A 16,688-nucleotide genomic window follows, 5' to 3' on the forward strand; every position below is an offset into this window, starting at 1 on the left:
GTGACGTCTATAAATAGAAAGAAATGCCTTAATGAAAAAGTGAAAAGTTCAACACTACCCCGGGGATAAATCATTTCTTTTTCCAAAAATAATTATATAAAAACATCACTATGTTATGAAAAGTGCTGGTAGAATCCTACTCTCCTGTCACAGAAAATCTGCAAAAAGAAAGATGACTCTTATAACCCCAAAATTTAATTATAAATTCGTTGAGGATGCGAGTTTTTGGATGCTTGGTAGCCACAATTTCAACGAATGTTGAGCCACCACGAAATCAAATGACTCAACAGAACATGGAACATGCTTTGAAAAACAGACAGCTTTGTATTGAGCAAAGGTCATATCATAATCCTTATAGTTTGATGATAATTTGATGAAGATGTTTGAATGGGTTTAGTTAACTGATAGGTGAAATTCTTCTATTGGAGCTAGTAGTTCTATATTATTATGATATGCATGAAATTTGAGTGCTTTATTAAGATTTAGACAATACACAAGCTAACATTAATGTGGTATCTTTATATCTGCACTGCGCATTGTAAGCATATGTTTAATAAAAGTATTGTTTTTGAGTTTACATTGGAGTGTAAATTTACAAGGATTTTAATATCTTTGGACTTAAATAGGCAATGAGATATACATTCTGAAATCACATCAGTAGTCATAATTAAAATAAGTTATGATTGCTAAAACATAGTATGGATCTTATAGTATCAAATTAAGAAACACAATCAAGTTTTTTCAAAAGTTAATCAAAGTAATTTTACCACGACATTCAAATTTGCTTATTGTTTTTCCTTTCAGTTATTCTCAAATTAAAAGGTCTTCGTAAAGGATCAAAGATCTAGTCAAAGCACATGCATAGTTTATCAAAGTAATGAAGTATATACAACGGTAAACTATAGTAAGGTATCGTTATCTATGGTAAATATATGTCAAAGAAATGCACCTGAAAGCATTTGTCCTCTTCGAAATAGTTAGAAGGTTAAACAGAAAAAGTAAACACACCTTTGGGTCCTACGTAACAACATATTAAGCAAGTTTGAATTAATTCAATCAACAGTCTAGTTGTAAACTCTCAACAGTCTCGTTGTAAACTCCTGGATACTATTTCAATACACGTATCTCATTTTTATTGCACTTTGAATCAAGATAATATGTGATTTTCTGAAGTGCAGCAACATACTAAAGCATGAATGAATTCCAATCAAAGGTTAGATAAGTATGGCTTGGCACGATTTTAGAAATAAAGAGGGCAGACAGATGAACATACTGCCTTACGAAAAGCCAAGATAAAATCTACAGCTCGAAATACCATGCTTCTGTGAACTAATTAAATGCACATTTTGGAAATACGTATGTTGCTAGTAAATATACATGCATAAATATACACATATACATACGTATATACATACATACATACATACATACATATATATATATATATATATATATATATATATATATATATATATATATATATATATATATATATATATATATATATATATATATATATATATATATATATATATATATATATATATATATATTAGGGATGTCAACGAGTACCCGGTTAACCGGGTACTCGATCGAACGTCCGAGTATCGAATACTAAAAATGGTACTCGGTTACTCGGATATGTATTTTTTCTTAATTCAAAGTACTTATTTTTATCAAAAACTAGCTTAAATTTGTATACGGTAATTAAAGCGTGCAGTCTTCTACACCTGTAAAACATCCATTATCGCCTTTGGCTGTGTATATACACTAATTAATGACCAATCACCCAGCCGTTCTCACCTATTGTAGTCCTTAAGTTTTGGATGGCTTCAATGATTGTTATCAGTGAATATCAATGGTCTATTATCTTCAAATCATTTTTAAATTAGTTAGTAATATACGGCAGCGAAATCGGACATGCATAGAAATGCCGCTACCCACTTCAAAAGTGAAGAAATATTTAGAAATAACTAAATATTTTTAAAAAAATGTTGAAAGTCAGTTTGCGAAGTAAAAACTTACTATAATATTAGACTAGCAATCCCAATAACGTTCGTTCCTTCTCTTTCGCTAGTCTAATCATCACAAACCTGCGTAACAAATTGTCCTCCTTTTGATGAAATAGATTCTAAACAAGAACTGTTAACCATTTGTAATTTTTGATGTAATAATTATGTCTTTTGTGTTTATTTGATAAATAAATTTAGTACCAAAAATCATTCACGTTGGAATCAGTGTTTATATACATTAATAAACGTGATAAAACAGCTTTGGGGTTTAACGTAGCTCAAGAAAATTAACACACTTGTATTTACATTTTTACCGAGTACCCGGGTACTTGATCGGAAAAACGTCCGAGTAACCGATTATCAAAAATTGACCGATTTGACATCCCTAATATATATATATATATATATATATATATATATATATATATATATATATATATATATATATATATATATATATATATATATATATATATATATATAAGTAAAAGAAATGGCAATGGGAAAAATGACATACTGAAGACACTTCAGCGCTTCTCAATAGTACTCAATTCTAAAACATATTTGAAAACTTAATTCTTATTAAACTTAGTGATATTAAGACTGTTTTTCTGTTTTTCGTGCAATAGACAGAGCAACTCAATATCTGAAAAGGAAATTTCAATTATGAATGTAGAAACTTTAATAGAATTGCAAAATTCCTATCTTTTGTTTACGTCCTTCTTAAACAATAATATTATTTTCCCAATGTGCATTTAGATATTTCACGAAAGAATGTCAGGTTAAAAAAAATTGAGCTATACATGTCTCCTCCCATTCAGAAAACGACATAATTAAGGTTAAAGAATATGTACCCCTTTTTGACATTGAGATATAAAAATGCCAAAATATTTTGATTTTTTTCCTGAATTTTATTCTATTTTTATGCTATATATACTGTTTAACAATTTTTTTTATCTTTGATTTTGCTCAGTCCATAGTTAATATTTGAGATTTTTACAACACAATATCTCTTAAATGTTCATCTTGGAAGGAAAGTCTTTCATACCATACACTAAATACTTTCTTTGGAATGTCTTTGCTTGTGATAAGATCTGTAAAAAAAAGATTGCATAAAATTTCTGATGTTCCTTTACCTTTTGGATTTTTATCATAAAGAAATCGTTTCCTTGTTAACCAATTACATGTACATGTATTTCACTTGGAGATTGCATTCACCATAGATTGATTACTCAATATAAGAAAACTTAAAATGATAAGGCCAATATAATCACTCTTTTTTTTAAAATTGTAGTTAAGCGTTTTTGAAATGAAGTTAAATATTAAAAAAGAAAACAAGCTGATGTATTTTAAAAATTATTCTGTACATCTACATGTTCAATGGAAATAAATATGTATGCATCTACATAGACCTCTTATTAGCCATTGTTCTGTCGTCAAGATGTGTTTCTGGAACGTAATGGAAGTAAAATCAAAGTAAGTTGAACAAGAGGCCTATGAGCCACAATGCTAACCTGACTATCTTTGGCCCAGCTGTTCTGCAAAAGATTTTCATCCTTTTAATACGTATTGTGGACCCATCCTACCCCCGGTAGCCATGATTCTACACTAAAATCTACACTACCTCAGGATGCATCCACATAAGTTTCAGATTTTTGACCCGGTGGTTCTTGAGAAGGAGATTTTTAAAGATTTTTCCTATATGTTTTATTTTAAAACTTTGATTCCCCATTGTGGCCCACCCTTCCCTCAGGGGTCATGATTTGATTACTTTAGAATCTACACTTTTCCGGAATGATTCCAAACATGTTCAGCATTTCTGGCCCAGTGGTTCTTGAAAAAAAAAAAGATTCCTAAAGATTTCCCATGATAAATTAAAGTCTAGACATTCTGACATCGTTGACAGCTGCTTTTTCATTAAAAATGGAACTCGTAAATTTACTTACCTTGTCATTGGTCATTTGCAAAATAACTTTGTAAAAAAAACAATTTGATTGTACACAGAAGTACGCTGAAGTTGACATTAAAAAGATGCTTGAGTTTCTGATTGATAATATCTATGTGGTTTTTGGAGACCAGGTCTTCCAACAATCTATTGGAATTCCCATGGGTATCAATTGCCCCCCCCCCCCTCCCCCGTTATTAGCAGACTTATTTTTGTATTCATATGAAGCAGAATTTTTTTCAAAATCTTTTACGTGAATGAAAAGAAGAAAACACTTGCTGTGGCCTTCAACTCGACTTTTAGATATATCGACGACGTATTGTCAATTACATGTAACCATGGTTATTTCCATTCTTATGTCGACACGATATATCCCGGTGAGCTTGAGATAAAAGATACCACAAAGTCTGACACATCTGTTTCATATTTGGATATTTTATTAGAAAAAGACGTTAATGGTAATCTAACAGCAACGCTTTATGTTAAACGTGATGACTTTAACTTTTCAATCGTCAACTTCCCTTACTTATGCAACAATATACCCTTATAACCTGCATACGGAGTTCATATATCTCAGTTTATTCGATACGCCAGAGCATGCTCTACGTATGAACACTTTCTAAAACGAGGTAATTTATTGATAAACAAGTTGATGAAACAAGAATATCAGCATTCTCCTTTTAAGTCATCATTTCAAAAGTTCTATTGTGAATACAATGACCTTGTCAGCAAATACAATCTTTCATTGAGTCAAATGCTTACTGACTTTTTTCATACTAATTCCTAGGTCATTATTTACAAACTTAATTGTCGACAGATTTTCCCGTAATTTCCCGTTCATGAAAAGGAGCACACGTCGGGTGTGACCGGTCAGCAGGGTATGCTTTGATTCCCCATTATGGTCCCACCATACCAATGGGGACCATGATTTGAACAAATTAGAATCTAATATACCCCAGGATGCTTCCACACATGTTTCAGCTTTTCTTACCCAGTGGTTCTTGAGAAAAAGATTTCAAAAGATTTTTCCTAGATGTTTCGAAGTAAAAAGTTGATTACCCATTGTGGCCCTACACTTCCTCCAGGGGTCATGATTTGAACATTTTAGAATCTACCTTATCCCAGGATGCTTCCGTGTAAGATTCAGCTTTTCTTGACTAGTGGTTCTTGAGAAGAAGATTTTTAAAGATATTTCAATCTTAAACTTTGATTCCCCATTGTGGCCCAACCTTTCCCCAAGGGGTCATGATTTAAAAATTCAGAATCTACACTATCCGAGAATGCTTCCACATAAGTTTCAGCTTTTATAGCCCATTGGTTCTTGAGAAGAAGATTTTTTTTAAAGATTTTTTTCTCTATATTTCAATGTAAAATTTTGATTCCCCATTGTGGCCACACCTTCCGGCAGCGGTCATGATATGAACAATTTCGAATGTTCACTATCCCAGGATACTTCCATATAAGTTTCAGCTTTTCTTGCAAAGTGGTTCTTGAGAAGATTTTTAAAGATTTTCCCTAAATATTTGAATGTAAAATTTGATTCCCTATAGTGACCCCACCCTTCTTATGGGGGCCACGATTTGATCAATTTAGAATCTACACTACCCAAGGATACTTCTAAACATGTTTCAGCCCTAATGGCTTAGTGTTCTTGAAAAAAGATTTTTTCTACATATTTCAATGTAAAACTTTGATTCCCCATTGTGGCCCCAAGTCAGCTTTTGAACAATTTAGAATCTACACTACCACAGAATGCTTCCACATAAGTTTCAGATTTTCTGGCTCAGTGGTTCTTGTGAAGAAGATTTTGAAAGAGGTATCCTTTATATTTCAATGTAAAAATTTGATTCCCCATTGTTGCCCCACCCTTCCAATGGGGGGTCATGATTTGAACAATTAAAAATTTACACTACCAAGGATACTTCCACACATGTTTTAGCTTCTCTGGCGCATTGGTTCTTGAGAAAAAAGATTTTTAAAAAATTTTCCTATATATTTTCAATGTTTAATTTTGATTCCCCATTGTGGCCCCACCCTTCCCTCGGGGTCTACATTTGAAGAATTTAAAATCTACACTATCTCAGGATACTTCTACATGAGTTTCAGCTTTTCCTGCCCATTGGTTCTTGAGAAGAAGATTATTAAAGATTTTTCTTAGATATTTCAATGTAAAACTTTGATTCCTCATTGTGGCCACACCCTTCCATAAGGGGTCATGATTTAAACAATTTAGAATATACACTATGAAATATATGGAGATAACGAACAGTATTCAAGCTCAAAAGTCCATTAAACAATACAAAATAGGAGCAGAGCAAACACGGACCTCGTAAACATCAGAGATGGGATCAGGTGCCATGGAGGCGTGAGCATCCCCTGCCGACCGATCACACCCGCACTGTGGTCCTTGTCATTATCGGGTTATTACGGAAAAATCCGTCGACCATTCTGTGTGTAAATAATGTCCTAACAATTTGTATGAAAAACGTCAGTCAGCATTTGACTCAATGATAAATTGTATTACCAAGGTCATTGTATCGACCAAAGAACTTACAAAATGATGACTTTAAACGACGTCGACACTGCTGATATTCTTGTTTCATCAACTTGTTTGTCAAAAATTTACCTCGTTTTAGAAATTGTGCATACGTAGAGCATGCTCTTGCGTATCGAATCAACTGAGAGAAATTAACCCCGTATGCAGGTGATAAAGGTATATTGCTGCATAAGTAAGGAAAATTGACGATTGAAAAGTTAAAGTCATCACGTTTATCATAAAGCTTTGTTGTTAGATTACCATTAAAGTCTTTTTCAAGTAAAATATCCAAATATGAAACAGATGTGTCAGACTGTGGTATCTTTTATCTCTAGCTCACCGGGATATATCGTATTGACATAATAATGGAAATAACCATTGATAATTGACAATACGTCGTCGATATATCTAAATGTCGAGTTGAAGGCCACAGCAAGTAGTTTTCTTCTTTTCACGTATAAGATTTTGGACAAATTCTGCTTCATATGAATACAAGAGAAGGTCTGCTAATAACGGGACGCAATTGGTACCCATAGGAATTCCAATAGATTGTTGGAAGACCTGGTCTCCAAAAGCCACATAGATATTGTCAATCAGAAACTCAAGCATCTTTTTAATGTCAACTTCAGAGTTCTTGTGTGTACAATCAATGTTTTTTAACAAAATAATTTTGCAAACGACCAATGACAAGGTAGGTAAGTTTGCGAGTTCCATTTTTATTGAAAAAAACAGCTGTCAATGATATCAAAAAGTCTGGACTGGTTGTGTAGAAAGTTGAAAAGTGGTAAGTTTTTAAGCTGTTGATTTTGGTAAATTCTTGTGATTTCAAATTTTCCAAAAGTTCCTTGGAATTTTTAAGTATCTCATCTGATTTACACCACTTCTCTAATATATTGTTGCACAGTACTCTTGAAGTTTCTCCTTAACTACTGTTAATATCTTAGTGAGGAGTAAAGAAAGAGGTTTGGTTGAACATTTACTGGAACCCTTTGTTTGTAAGGATTTTTATGAAGTTTCGAAATCCAATAAAGATATGGTAATTCAAATTCATTTGGGTTGTTTGGAATATTAAAAATATTCAAAACTGACATTATTTTGAAGAATTTCTTCCTTAGTAAGGGAACTATGAGTATAAGTTGGATTAGCATTTGTAGAATTAAATCCAGGTTCCTCTCAAATACATTTAATATATATTGAACCTTACAAACAAAAACAATGTTGTTACCTGCTTTGTCAGCAGGAACCAGTACGTACTGATCATGTAATTTATCAAATTCTTTTTTCACTTCTGGATTATTGAATACAGAAGGATAGATGGTTCTCATATTGCTCCTCAATCTTTTAATGCGCGATTTTAACATACATCTGATACATTTAATCCATGGAATACAAAACTGGACCCTTTTGTGATTAAGAATATTACTTATATTAACCTCGTCAATTCCTTTGTTGGCATATTGAAGTTTAAGGAAAACACGGACTGTTTTAGCTGCATTTTCTTCAGTAAAACGTGGGGGTTTAAAAAGCGTATGATTTGCAATATCCATAATCACAGATCCGAGCTTATATTCTGGTGTCGAGGAATCAAAAAATGGACTTTCCGTGACCTTTCCAAGAAGACTATTTAAAGGTTTCAAATGGACAGAGTAAAGTTTGGTGCGAATATGATGTAGACCTAACTGTTGATTTACCTAAGGTAGTAATGAATCAAAAGAGACATCGTGTATTAAAGGTTTAATGTTAGACCGATGCCCATGACTACGCTTACGTCTCTGTGTATGGTCAAAAAGTCTCATTACATTTACATTGTTACACTGTGGACTGGAAAGATTTCCAACACTATCGACATTGTCATTACATCCATAGGGAAAGGCTGTCCCTAGTTTTCTAATCCAAAATTCTTCTCGTTGTCTACGGAAAGGTGTACTCAGTGATGGACTGTTTGTGTGGTGGTAAATCTTTTCTAGAATTCAAACTTTCATTGACAAAATAGAATGATCAGGTAAATTAAAATGCTTGTATAAAAGCTGTTTACCCCCATTATTTATATGAAACCTAAGACCTGATATTCTTTTATGAAGTGATCCCTTGGTTTCGCCAACATAAACAAGTCCACAAAGATTACATTCTATTCCGTAGACAACATTAGAAGATTTGCAGTTCAAATTTTCCCAAGTTTTGGTAAAGAAGCTCTGTCCAGTAAGATTACTGGTGAAAGAAGAGTAAATTATCAAAATGTCACAGGTTTTACAGTTTTTCGCAGAACATTTTGAAATAGAAGCCATGAGATTGGAAAAGGATCGGAAAAGAAACTATCCTAGGATACTTCTGAATAAGTTTCAGCTTTTCTGGCCCAACAGTTTTTGAGAAGAAGATTTTTAAAGATTTTTCCTATATATTTCAATGTAAAACGTTGATTCCCATTGTAGCCCACCCCTTCCAATAGGGACCATGATTTGAACAATTTAGAATCTACACTATCCCCGAATGCTTCTGTTTAAGTTTCAGCTTTTCTGGCCCAGTGGATTTTAAAAGATTTTTCCTATTTATTTTAATGTGAAATTTTGATTTCTCATTTTGGCACCACCCTTCCCTCAGGGGTCATGATTTGAACACTTTAGAATCTACACTATCCCGGAATGCTTCCAAACATGTTCTAGCTTTTCTGGCCGAGTGGTTCTTGAGAAAAAGATTTTTCCTATATATTTCAATGTAAAACTTTGATTCCTAATATTTTAGCCCCACCCTTCCCCCCAGGATCCTGCTTTGATTTTTTTTGAATAAACATTATCCCAGGATGCTTCCAAATATGTTTCAGCTCTTCTTGCCCAAGAGTTCTTGAGAAAAAGATTTTTAAAGATTTTTCCTTTATATTTCAATGTAAAAATTTGATTCACCATTGTGGTCCCATCCTACCCCTGGGGTTCATGCATTGAACAATTTAGAATCTTCACTATTTCAGAATGCTTCCACATAAGTTTCAGTTTTTCTGGCCCATTAGTTCTTGAGAAGAAGATTGTTCAAAACATCTCCTAGATATTTTAGTGTTAAACTCTGATTCCTCACTGTGGTCTTACCCTTCCCCCAGGGGTCGAAAATTGAACACTTTAATGTCAACACTATCCCAGGATGTTTCCACATAAGTTTTAGCTTTTCTGGCCCAGTGGTTTTTGAGAAGAAGATTTTTAAAAATTTCTCTTAAATATTTCAGTGTAAAACTTTGATTCCCCACTGTGGCCCCTCTTCCCCACGGGTCATGAATTGAACAATTTAAAATCTACACTATCCCAAGATGCGTCCACATATGATTCAGTTTTTCTGGCCCAGTGGTTTTTGAGAAGAAGCCTTTTAAAGCTTTATCCTATAAATTTTAATGTAAAACTTTGATTCCCAATTGTGGCCCCACTCATCCAATGGGGGCCATGATTTGAACACTATAAAATCACACTACCCCAGGATGCTTTCATTCATGTTTCAGCTTTTTTAGGCCAGTAATTCTTGAGAAGAAGATTTTCAAATGTTTTTCCTATATTTTTCTATGTAAAACTTTGATTTCCCATTGTAGCCCCACCCTACCCGTCGGGTCCATTCTGTAAACAATTTAGAATGTGCACTACCCCCGAATGCTTCCACATAAGTTTCAGCTTTTTTGGCCTACTGGTTCTTGAGAAAAAAAAATTAAATATTTTTCCTATAAATTTCAATGTAAAACTTTGATTCCCCATTCTGGCGCCACCCTTCTCCCTGGTGTCATGATGTGAGCTATTTAGAATGTACACTATCCCAGGATGCATCCATATAAGTTTCAGCTTTTTTTGCCCAGTAGATCTTGAGAAGATTTTTAAAGATTTTTCTAAGATATTTTTAAATGTAAGACTTTAATTCCCCATTGTGGCCCCACCCTTTCCTCAGGGGTCATGATTTGAACACTAAAATCTACACTATTCTCGAATGCTTTAAAACATTTTTAAGTTTTCCTGGCCATGGCCCAGTGATTCTTCAGAAAAAAAAAAAGATTTTTAAGGATTTTTCCTATACATTTCAATGTAAAACTTTTAATCCCCATACTGTCGCCCCACCCTAGAACTGGGGTTCATGCTTTGAATAATTTAGAATCTACACTACCCCAGAATGCTTCCACATGAGTTTCAGATTTTCTTGCCCAGAAATTCTTGAGAAGATTTTTAAAAAAATTTTAATATATATTTTAATGTAAAATTTTGATTCTCTATTGACCCAGGGGTCAAGATTTGAACACTTTAGAATCTACATTATACCAGGTTGCTACCATTCAAGTTTCAGCTTTTCTGGCCCAGATGTTCCTAAGAAAAGGATTTTTAAATATTTTTACTATATATCTCAACGTAAAAATTTTGATTCCCATTGTGGCCCAAACCTATTCCTGGGGATCATGCTTTAAACAATTTATATTCTACACTATCCCATAATGCTTTCACATAAGTTTCAGTTTTTCTGGCCCAGTGGTTCTTGAGATGATTTTTTTATGACCCCACCCTATTTTTTTCTTTTCTTAAATATATACACTTGTTAGGGTACTTGGCCCTTCATTTTAACAATTTAAACTCCCCAGGTGAGCTCAAAAGTCATGGTCCCACTTTTTTGAAGTAAATTGAAAATTTTTACTTGATACTTATAGAAGAAACACATCTTGATGCAGATTCATCAATATCCTTTCAGTTTCATTCAGTATGTAGACAGAGGTCCAAGAACAATAATAGATACATAAATATTGCCCTTAAATCATTATATTTTTCTCAATGGGATTTAGAAAGTCAGAAAAGATTTTAGATTTCAACACTTCAAACATACATTTATTTGAAATATCTTTTTTTTTTTTTTTTTTTTTTTTTTTTTTTTTTAAATATCAATTAATAAAAACAAATTCTTTAGAAATTGTTCAAGGTTTAAAATTTCTTGCACTAAGTAATTCATTAAAATTGGAAAAAAAATCTGGATATATCCACTGATCTTCGAATATGTTCACACTGTAATTTAGATAACAAAATGCATTTTCTATTGTGATGTGATATGTTTAATGAGGAAAGACAAAAAAAGTTACAAATAATCAAAGAAGAATATACTAACTTCCATAATTGACGGCATTTGGAAATTTCTTGTGTTTGATGAATAATGAAAACCCTCGAATAGTACTGTCTCTGAATGATTCAACTTGTACTGTGAGTGAATTATGTTTACAGTTCACCTAATCATTGAATAAATATTCTTAAGCCCCAATTCCTGGCATGAGAAGGAACAGACCTGATAATATCAACTAATATTTGTATAATAAATAAGAAGAGTGTGCTAATCTATTTTTCATATTGTTCCTTTTGCATTGTCCCTTGGTACCTTCAGTTTGCTGTTCCACTATGAATGTACGAATTTGTGACTGCATATTTGTAATTAAGTGTTTTGTATTATGCACTCAGGAGCCCATATTTTTAAAATAAATCATTTGTGATGTATTGTTTTGTACTGAATTGAATTGATTTAGTGTTTGAATTTAACTATAATTTTAGTACTTTTTGCACAGAAGAATGAAACAAACGTAAAATGAAGCTTAGAAGGACAAAACAAGAACGCTTAAATGAATTATGATAAAGTGTGTCGTTCAAACTATAAGAAAAGAAAGTGTTTAAATAATAAAAGAATTAAAAAATGTGGATTTAAACCGATCTAAGATATTTTTTCAGTGATAGAAATAAATGAAAAATAAGGCATAAACAGTAGGTGGAGCACTTATATAATAATGTAGTAATATAAATAGAATTTATCAATCTTGACTTCGTTTTATATATATATATATATATATACAGTACCGACCGAACACAACCTAACACCAGAGCGAACCCAAAGCGCACCCCGGGTTCGCTTTCTGGGTTCGCTCGGGGTCCGCTACGGGTCCGCTTTCAGAAATTTTGGGTGCGCTCTGGGTTCGCTTCGGGTTCGCTCTGCGTTCGCTCGGGGTCAGCTCTGGGTTCGCTAGAGCGAACCCGGCGTTCGCTTTCTGGGTTCGCTTTACGCACTCATGCGCGAAGCGGACCCCGCTTTAATCTTGCCGCCAGTAAGCTCCGCCCCTTGTTTATTCCAAATACAGCAGTGAAATCGATCATTGTTGTTTTAGTGGCAATCGATACATGTGCATGTGCAGTGGCTGCAATGTTATTGTTGACAACATATACGAACGATCACGTTTTACACAAAATAGTTAAAAATATTTAGGAGTGGATATTTAAAAAAAAAAAAAAAAAAAAAAAAAAAAAAAAAAAAAAATTATTAATAGATATTTTAGATTAAAAATATTTACTGCTGCAATTAATCGACTTTGGAAAACTGGGAAAAAAAATTATAAAAAAAAAAATATTTTTGAAACTACATGTAAATAAGATTTAATAGGAATTTTAGATTACAAATAATTATTAATGTAATTCTCCGACTTAAATTTTTTTTTATCTTTTTGATACGTAAAAATGTAATTTATGATCGAATGCAGCATGTTCTATCATATGATATAGGTTGACTGTGAGTTTTGATTCTATTGGATTTTATGATATGCAGTATGGGGGTAAAAAAATTTTAAAAAGTGGCCTAAATAATGAATGAATACTTATATTCATCTTTCCATTTATGAATTCAAAAATCAGCATTTTTTTTTTAAAATTCATTCATCTGCAGAAATTAAAATAATAATAAGTATCAGGGATAAAAAGTAACCCCGACAATCATGTCGTGTACATTTGTCGACTAATTATTCATGTAAGTATTGGGAATTAATAATTTTTTTGTAAAAATGTACATTTCTGATGTATTGATATAAAAATATCATGACCACAATAAGCAGTTAACGTGACCCATCATCAGAGAAAAAAAATCGTTAAACATCTTAACTATATATACGCTTTATCATTTAAAGTTACGCTTTTTAAAAGAATACAATACTGTACGACTTATTATATTGCTTATTTACTACCGATAATTAGTTCGTTCAATAATGTACATGTAAATCGCGCGTTGTTTTTTTTCCTTTTTATTTCAGTTAATAATAATGATAATAATAATAATAATAATAATAATAATAATAATAATAACAAGGTAATCAAGCTTTACATTATTTTTTTGTAAAAGATAAATCAAAATAATACCATAGCAGTTTACGATTGGACATACTGTACATGTACATTTATGCTGTTCTTTATTCATTTTTTATATATATTTATTTATTTATTTATTTATTTTTTTTTTTTTTTTACTTTTTTTCAATTAAGAAGATTAATAATTTTGATGTTGATCTGGATTTAAACAAAAATGTAAATGAGAATTATAAAAATAAAATAATTGAATGAAAGCACGTACATATACATACTCTTGTACAGTATCTTGAGATAATGAAATGCTATAATTTGTCAAAATACTTTTTTTTTCTTTTTTTTTTTAGTAACAATTGTGAAAACCATTGTTTTCTTTTATACATTAAAGAACTTTTTGTCTGATAAATTTACGCAATATAAATAGATGGATTTTAAAAAAAAAAAATAAAGAAAATAAATGTGTAAATATAACATGCTACCTAGATATTAATTTATAAATATAAATATTTTTTTTTAATCGTGTTAATAATAATTTCACACGGTACATAAACACGCTTTGCTTGTAGAATGTTTTATTTACATCGAATGACAAACTGGCATGCTGATCGGTCGACACGCTGATTGGTTAACACTCTTATCGCTAATCATGATTGACAGATCAGTTACGCAACACCGAACGCGCGTTCGCTTGCTGGGTTCGCTACTGAATTTGGGGTTCGCTTTCGGCGTTCGCTCTGGGTCCGCTGCGGGTTCGCTCGGGGTGCGCTCCGGGTTCGCTCGGGGTCCGCTATAGCGAACCCCAAGCGAACCCGAAGCGAACCCAGGCAGCGAACCCAGGGTGCGCTTTGGGTTCGCTTTCTGTTAGGTTGTGTCTGGTCGGTACTGTATATATATATATATATATATATATATATATATATATATATATATATATATATATATATATATATATATATATATATATATATATATATATATATATATATATATATATATATATATATATATATATATATATATATATATATATATATATATATATATATATATATATATATATATATATATATATATATATATATATATATATATATATACAATACATACATTTACAAAGTTGTCAAAAAATCAAGAGAACAGTTGTGTAAACATGAATATCATGTTACTCAAGGTACAGCTTTATATTTGAATACCTTTTTTCGATTTATTGAGTTCCTGAAGATTTATCATGCAAGCAAAATGTTATACTTTGACTACCAAAAGCCTGTAAATAATTTTGTACCTAAATTTGATCCATCATGTCCATCTCTTCATCAACTGGTATTACTTTTGTAACACCAAGTACACGTAAGGTAGACCATATCCTGTCTCTACCTTGGTAATGATGCACTAAAATATGACCACTTAGTATGAGTTGTATATATGGTTTTATATACAAATTCGACAAATCGAATTTCATCATGTCTTCTATGTTCTTTAAAAATAACGTTGATTAAAAGTAGAATATGAAGAGACGCTAAAATATTAGCAATTCACTTAAATTTGATATTAGTGATGTAAACTTTTGAAATAACATGTAAATAAACAAGTGATAATTCCATCTAATATAAAAATATACATGTTTAAATTGGGGAATGTAAAATATAACATCTGAAATCCATTTTAAAAATACTTTGATTTACTATAGTAAAAACTTTGATAGTTAACTATAATATTTTTTTGTTAGGGATAAATCAAAAACCCAAGTGATGTTACCTGAACCCGATCCATTTCTAACAATGTGAGTAAAATGAGCATTTCCATTATATCTTATGGCAATACTTATGTCATAATAGTCAGCTACAGCTTGAAAGATAGCGCTGTCAGGCATCTCACCATCTCGTCTGTGGCGACTGTTTAATGACAAAAATAAATCTTATTTAAATCTTATATATACTTTTCTCTGGTATATATATATATATATATATATATATATATATATATATATATATATATATATATATAATCCTTTAATTCATAAAAGTTTAAGTTTTATGTTTCTTGGAGGCAGTTTGTTGAGAAACAACATATAGTTCATTGTGTTTAATATCAAACTAATTTTGCTGATAAATTTTTAGTTCTTGAGCAAACCTTAGGAATTGTTTATATTCCTCATTTCGACCACACTGGATTAATCGTCTGTATTGATCTTCCATTTTTTCCATATAGTTGAGAATGGACTGACGTATATAAACGTGCATGTTTTGATCACCATAAATTTTCTTGCCTAGAATTTTGTAGAAACTGTTTCCATCTCCTGAAAAAATTATATTATTTAAACAATGTAAATGTAGGTGTCTTTTAATGATACGAAGAATATATATTGTTACTTCTAGCAGAGAATCAGATTTTAGAAAACATGACTTTTTTCTCTTTCATTCATTTGGAGATGCATATTCACATTTGTTACCAATTTATGCAATGACGTAGATGTGTATCGTAAATACCTTGAAAGAGAAACCTCCCGCCATAAAATATACTTCCTCAGTTACTTCTTTTTGTATGAAATTTAATCGTCGTATTTATATGGAATATAGTTTAATTGGCTTTGTAGAATAAAAATAAAACATTTTTAAAAATGATATATGATGCAAAATTTTATAAACATTGGTCCAGACAAAAATTTGTTAAGAAATCAGAGTCGAACCTTCTAAAGTAATCGAGTCCCTTCTGAAAATGACACAAACTTATTGGATTTTTTTCCTCCATGAAATTTCTCTGATATTATTTATTTAAAAATATATAAGAAAGAAAGAAATCAGCACCTCGATATCCTCATTCCTAATAAACAACCTATACACAAATTTTCAATATCATAGAAGGTGCACAGTATATCTGAGAAATCATATCTGTCAAGAACCAGTCAATTTCTGTTTTCACATTTAAAATTTAAAGATAAATGTAATTAATGCAATTGTTTTAACTATGACTTCAAACATGTCATGTTGCTATTGTAATAGTCACTATTCAACACCCACTGAAGAGCCAAGAGGCTGTGGGGCTTTTTTAGGAGTCAAAAGTGAAAATGAGTAATTTTTGTATACGGT

At 31.6% G+C, this 16,688-nt stretch overlaps 1 protein-coding gene across 1 annotated transcript in view; it reads right to left on the reverse strand.

Moving 5' to 3' along the window:
* Positions 1-2,944: 2,944 nt before the first annotated feature.
* The window catches only part of LOC133202730 (uncharacterized), a 42,825-nt gene continuing 29,081 nt past the window's right edge, over positions 2,945-16,688 (reverse strand). The window contains exons 2-5 of the mRNA XM_061338603.1: positions 15,733-15,898; positions 15,358-15,494; positions 14,885-14,991; positions 2,945-3,106 (exon numbers count right to left, since the gene is read on the reverse strand). Coding sequence (XP_061194587.1) covers positions 14,885-14,991; positions 15,358-15,494; positions 15,733-15,842 — 354 coding nt within the window. The 5' untranslated portion in view covers positions 15,843-15,898 and the 3' untranslated portion in view covers positions 2,945-3,106. The remainder of the gene's footprint in view (positions 3,107-14,884; positions 14,992-15,357; positions 15,495-15,732; positions 15,899-16,688) is intronic.

This window comes from Saccostrea echinata, unplaced genomic scaffold (genome assembly GCF_033153115.1).
Source record: "Saccostrea echinata isolate AGI-Se365-2 ecotype Australia unplaced genomic scaffold, CSIRO_AGI_Sech_v1 ptg000047l, whole genome shotgun sequence".
Taxonomy (NCBI): domain Eukaryota; kingdom Metazoa; phylum Mollusca; class Bivalvia; order Ostreida; family Ostreidae; genus Saccostrea; species Saccostrea echinata.